At 45.1% G+C, this 6,000-nt stretch overlaps 1 protein-coding gene across 2 annotated transcripts in view; it reads right to left on the reverse strand.

Annotated features, from left to right (window-relative positions):
• Window positions 1–6,000, reverse strand: part of LOC109909384 (multiple epidermal growth factor-like domains protein 6) — an 89,090-nt gene that overhangs the window by 49,257 nt on the left and 33,833 nt on the right. For both annotated transcript variants that reach the window (XM_031796499.1, XM_031796498.1), the window contains exons 5-6: window positions 2,542–2,664; window positions 40–162 (exon numbers count right to left, since the gene is read on the reverse strand). In XM_031796499.1, coding sequence (XP_031652359.1) covers window positions 40–162; window positions 2,542–2,664 — 246 coding nt within the window. The remainder of the gene's footprint in view (window positions 1–39; window positions 163–2,541; window positions 2,665–6,000) is intronic.

The raw sequence follows: 6,000 nt of genomic DNA on the forward strand, positions 1-6,000 counted from the left end.
GACCGGGATCGAATCTGGTCTCACATGGTCATTACTCACCAATGCAGGTCCTTCCATCAGTATGCATGCGGAAGCCCTGACTGCACTCACAGTGGTAGGAGCCTGCCGTGTTCACACAGGTCTGCTGGCAGCCGCCATTCAGCTCCACGCACTCATTCGCGTCTACGGAGACAGATGGACTGACAATCAAACCTGGGCTCAAAAAGTATGTGAAAATGTTCAGACTTTGAGCCAATATTCTCAGACACTCTCAAAGCAAGTGTGCTGCAGAACAAGTTCATTTTAATAGGAGGTTGTGCCAGTGAATTCCCTCTATGAGCATTGATGAAGGAAGTTTGAAGGAATGCTTTATTATGATGGAATAATACACAAACCTTTAGACAACATTTGTGACTTGAGCACTCTAACAGACATGAACCAAAAAATGGCCACATTCATCAGGAGACTAATATGTGTGTTACAGTGTATGTGTCCCAAATGGCAACCTATTCCCTATATAGTGCACTACTTTTGACCAGAGCTCTATGGGGCCTGGTCAAAAGTAGTGCACTAAATAGGGAGTAGGATGCTATTTGGGATGTAGTGTTTTCATGGGTGTTCCAGAGGAGAGTGTTAAAGGCCCAAGTTAATGCGATGCTTGTCATGACCCATGACCGTGTCACACTTAGGAATGCAGTAAAAATGTTCCGGCACTGTAGTTATTTTTTGTTTGACAACAATCTCATAGTTGGACGCTGACACAATAAGAAAGTTGGCTTGATGATGGAAGTGATGACTTCACGAGAGATTGTTTCAGGAACACAATGTTTATGAACACTTTATAGACTAACTCACCACTTTGATACAATTAAATCAACCATTAATGTTGAATCACCAATTGGACACACATTCTCTTCATCGGTGGAAGTTTGCGTACAGCGCTTTGCTGTTAACTCTAATGACTAGGACCAGGAGTATGTTCTGACCACATGACCCGATTAGGAAAACCTCATGGACCCTACTTATAGCCCTCTGAATTGGAGTGCAGAGTTCTTCCTGGTCAGGTCATATGGTCAGGAATTGATGATTCACCACTGACACTCTTTCAACATAGGTTGTCTGCTATGCAGCAGAACTGAATGTTTAGGACCATTCCAGAACCATTCTGGTACATCTAAACATATTTTCCATGTTGTTCCATGTTCTAGGGAGCAGAGGCATGATGAGGAGACAACATACCTGAGTGCTCCTCCAAGGACAGTCAACGTTGACGACCCATTTGGAGAACACAAACGAGTCGAGCTGTTTCAACTACTTTCTGGTTCCTGCTAATCCCTAGTGGGATTTGCACTGCAGGCAACTACTGGTGATGACAGTAGCACTGATACAGAGTCAAATGTATTTTCACTCCCCCTAATGTTTATTTTATGATTGGGCCTAAGGTAATCTGATACCAGATCTGGGGTTAAGGGCATTCTCTATTCATCACAGCAGTCTCAGCTCGTGGGAATGTTCTCATAATGAACTAAATGCTACTTTAATTAGGTAACCTCCACTAGAAGAGGCTAAGAGCGGGTCAAAGAGGAGGGCTGTCTGCCGTGTAAGGAGCCTTTTCATAACCGGCGCATAGATTGTGAGGTTCAAGGACTGAAAAGTCACATGCCAATCCATTTAGACCAATCAGCTGCCTCGCTGAGTGAGGATACCTGAATGGTAATAGTTGCAGTGGAAGTTTGGAAGGTAACTATTTAAGGTTCGTCGTGTGAGAGGATTTCAGCAGGATACAAAGGACATCTTTCATTCAAGCGTAAGGCTGAGACTCTGGGAGTTGGGTTGGGGGTTGAATGTCATCTGAATGTTATTGTGTGGCAGTCTTGACCTGAGCAGAAGAGGCTGGGTCTGCCTGAGAGGCTGACAGCTGTTTGGGGAGGTGACCGCCCATCCCCCGCATCTCAACTCCAAAACTCCACTCTCCTAGGATTAAGACCATCCTTTGTGGAGGGTTGCAGACAGAAAGATTTAACCCTGGAATGGTCTGTTCCAGAATCAAAAGGGTTTGTTGGAACATGGCTCCTACAGACTCCTACACCATTTCTGAGACGTCTTCAGTTTATCTCTTCACTGGTGTCCAGTGATCAAACTCTCACTAGATAGTGAACCGTCCCATGTCAGGGGTCAAAGGCTAAGGGCACCTGTTGACACCTGCACCCCCTCAGAGCAACAGGGCCATAGCCCTGTCAGCTAACGCAGACAACTCAGCTAACTCAGCATGCTTTGTCAGAACAAATAGGCAGGGTTTTGATTTCACTGGTTGACCAGATCTCCACCCCTGTTCAGATTGTGATCCCTGTGTGTGTGTGTGGTCTGCTAAGCTCTTTTGTGTCTCTGACTCTTCCTGTGTCTCTGTCTGAAGTGGAGAAAACAGCACAGCACAGAGCCTGCAAGAGGACATTTGTGCTCCTCAAGGAGCATTTTAAGGTTTAAGGTTTTAAGGTTTAAGTCCTTCTCTGCCCTCCTGACCACCACACCCACCCAGGAGGCCCAGCTCGCCCTCTTTCTCACCCTGACAGGCCTTGTCATCAGGGCCCAGTCGACTGCCCTCGGGGCACTTGCAGTAGAAGCTTCCAATGGTGTTGCAGCAATGTCCCTCACAGCCGCCGTTAGCTGTCGAGCACTCGTTGACATCTGGGGAAGGAAGGAAAGCCAGAACCTCAGTTTTTATAGCCTACAAACTGCAATGTAAGCAAAACTGAACCCAAATCCATTGTAAACTGTGGAGCTTTGGAGCTTCTCCCTTCTTTGGTTGAATCATTCCCCTCTGTTTTGTAAGACGTTTTTCTCTCTCAACCATAATGGAAGTCTCTCCAACCTTTCAGTAAATTCATTTTCTCTCCCTGACTTTGTAGATGTCCCAGCGGTCCAACAAAGGGCCATCTTTAAGACAGACCCAGCTTTAAGACAGACCCAGCTTTAAGACAGACCCCGCTTTAAGACAGACCCAGCTTTAAGACAGACCTAGCTTTAAGACAGACCCTGCCTTAAGACAGAACCAGCTTTAAGACAGACCCTGCTTTAAGACAGACCCCGCTTTGAGACAGACCCAGCTTTAAGACAGACCATGCCTTAAGACAGACCCAGCTTTAAGACAGACCCCGCTTTAAGACAGACCCCGCTTTAAGACAGACCCCGCTTTAAGACAGACCCAGCTTTAAGACAGACCCAGCTTTAAGACAGACCCCGCTTTAAGACAGACCTAGCTTTAAGACAGACCCAGCTTTAAGACAGACCCAGCTTTAAGACAGACCCAGCTTTAAGACAGACCCCGCTTTAAGACAGACCCAGCTTTAAGACAGACCCAGCTTTAAGACAGACCCAGCTTTAAGACAGACCCCGCTTTAAGACAGACCCAGCTTTAAGACAGACCCAGCTTTAAGACAGACCCAGCTTTAAGACAGACCCAGCTTTAAGACAGACCCCGCTTTAAGACAGACCCCGCTTTAAGACAGACCCAGCTTTAAGACAGACCCAGCTTTAAGACAGAACCAGCTTTAAGACAGACCCCGCTTTAAGACAGACCCAGCTTTAAGACAGACCCAAGACAGACCCAGCTTTAAGACAGACCCAGCTTTAAGACAGACCCAGCTTTAAGACAGACCCAGCTTTAAGACAGACCCAGTAGTGCTTTGATGACTCTGTTTCTAGAGAGAAAAACTAAACCATGTCCTAACTTCAGTCCTGTTGTTCATCTGCTGGGGCCAATGTAGCGGGAAGCAAGGCATAAGGAACAGGGAAAGCTAGCTACATAATATAGCTTACATATGCCATACACATTGATGAGGAAGAGCCCGGCAAACTCTTGTTTTGAGGTTCAGAGTCAGTGTAAAACAGGTTCAAGCTAAAGGGTAAAGCCAAAGCACACTCTTTTCATCACTCCACAGACAGATGCTTGGCCTTAAATTGCAGTCATTACTTTGCATGTGAATGTAAACAGGTACTCCCAATTAAATGACGATGCTGACAGAGTCAGTCGGGCATGAGAACTGTTTTCATTCTCTTCACATTTTCTCTCTTTCTTTTTTTTCTCCTCTGAAATGGTTTCCAGCTTGTTGCTGCCTGGTTGTTTACCCCTTGTTCTCTTCCATTAATACTACAGGCTCTGTGGTGCTGGTATCATGACTCCGATCAACTCCTTTTTACAGTGATCTTGTGGAATGTCTTCAAAGGAGATATCATTCGACACAATATACTGCTAATACAATCAAGCTGTGTCATTCAAACACACTCAACATGTGTGAGAGTTTCTCATTCAGATATTTGAGCGTGCTCCATTTCAAACCCACATGTGCATAGAGTAATGTTAAATGTTCGCACAATGTCATAGTTTGTTTCTTTACTTGCATATGGAGTAGCATTCAAGCTTTCTAGCTGAGTCAGTACATCTGTTGTTAGATGGTTCTGAGTTCCATCATGGCTCACTGTGGGGACAGACAAGAGGTCCTTGACTAGAGTTCATTTGTCCTCTGTGTGCTGATCAAACGTTGTGTGGTTCGAAGTCCCTGTAGTTGAGATGTATTGGGACAACAGCTTATTGTCAGTCAGTACAGGAATGTGTAGACAGAGGTGTGAGAATTCTCTAATGCCTGTCAAGGCAATCTCAGCCCCCCACACAAACACACACACACACTGGCCAATCCTCCATCCTGACAGCCTCCTATGAGAAGTGTTCCTCTGGTGGGTCATATCTTATGGTGGAGGAAGACATTTGACATTCTGTCCCTGTCTGTTTGCTAATGATTTACTGTGAACCCGTGGCTATAAATAAACTAATGGTGCCATTGTCCCTTAAATTACCAAACATTTCACAAGCAGAGTTCCCCAAAACTTGAGAGAGAGAGAGAGAGAGAGAGAGAGAGAGAGAGAGAGAGAGAGAGAGAGAGAGAGAGAGAGAGAGAGAGAGAGAGAGAGAGAGAGAGAGAGAGAGAGAGAGAGAGAGAGAGAGAGAGAGAGAGAGAGAGAGAGAGAGAGAGAGAGAGAGAGAGAGAGAGAGAGAGAGAGAGAGAGAGAGAGAGAGAGAGAGAGAGAGAGAGAAGAGAGAGAGAGAGAGAGAGAGGAGAGAGAGAGAGAGAGAGAGAGAGAGAGAGAGAGAGAGAGAGAGAGAGAGAGAGAGAGAGAGAGAGAGAGAGAGAGAGAGAGAGAGAGAGAGAGAGAGAGAGAGAGAGAGAGAGAGAGAATATATATATTAGGCCGATACCCATTAATTATCAAAATCCAGAAAGGAGCCGTTAAATTCTACAACCACCTAAAAGGAAGCGATTCAAAAACCTTCCATAACAAAGCATAACATCACCTACAGAGAGATGAACCTGGAGAAGAGTCCCCTAAGCAAGCTGGTCCTGGGGCTCTGTTCACAAACACACCCAACAGAGCCCCAGGACAACAGCACAATTAGACCCAACCAAATCATGAGAAAACAAAAAGATAATTACTTGACACATTGGAAAGAATTAACAAAAAAACTGAGCAAACTAGAATGCTATTTGGCCTTAAACAGAGAGTACACAGTGGCAGAATACCTGACCACTGTGACTGACCCAAAATTAAGGAAAGCTTTGACTATGTACAGACTCAGTGAGCATAGCCTTGCTATTGAGAAAGGCCGCCGTAGGCTGACATGACTCTCAAGAGAAGACAGGCTATATGCTCACTGCCCACAAAATGAGGTGGAAACTGAGCTGCACTTCCTAACCTCCTGCCCAATGTATGACCATATTAGAGAGACATATTTCCCTCAGATTACACAGATCCACAAAGAATTCGAAAACAAATCCAATTTTGAAAAAATCCCATATCTACTGGGTGAAATTCCACAGTGTGCCATCACAGCAGCAAGATTTGTGACCTGTTGCCACTAGAAAAGGGCAACCAGTGAAGAACACACACCATTGTAAATACAACCCATATCTATGCTTATTTATTTTATCTTGTGTCCTTTACCATTTGTACATTGTTAAAACACTGTAT

Source organism: Oncorhynchus kisutch, linkage group LG18 (genome assembly GCF_002021735.2).
Source record: "Oncorhynchus kisutch isolate 150728-3 linkage group LG18, Okis_V2, whole genome shotgun sequence".
Classification (NCBI taxonomy): Eukaryota; Metazoa; Chordata; class Actinopteri; order Salmoniformes; family Salmonidae; genus Oncorhynchus; species Oncorhynchus kisutch.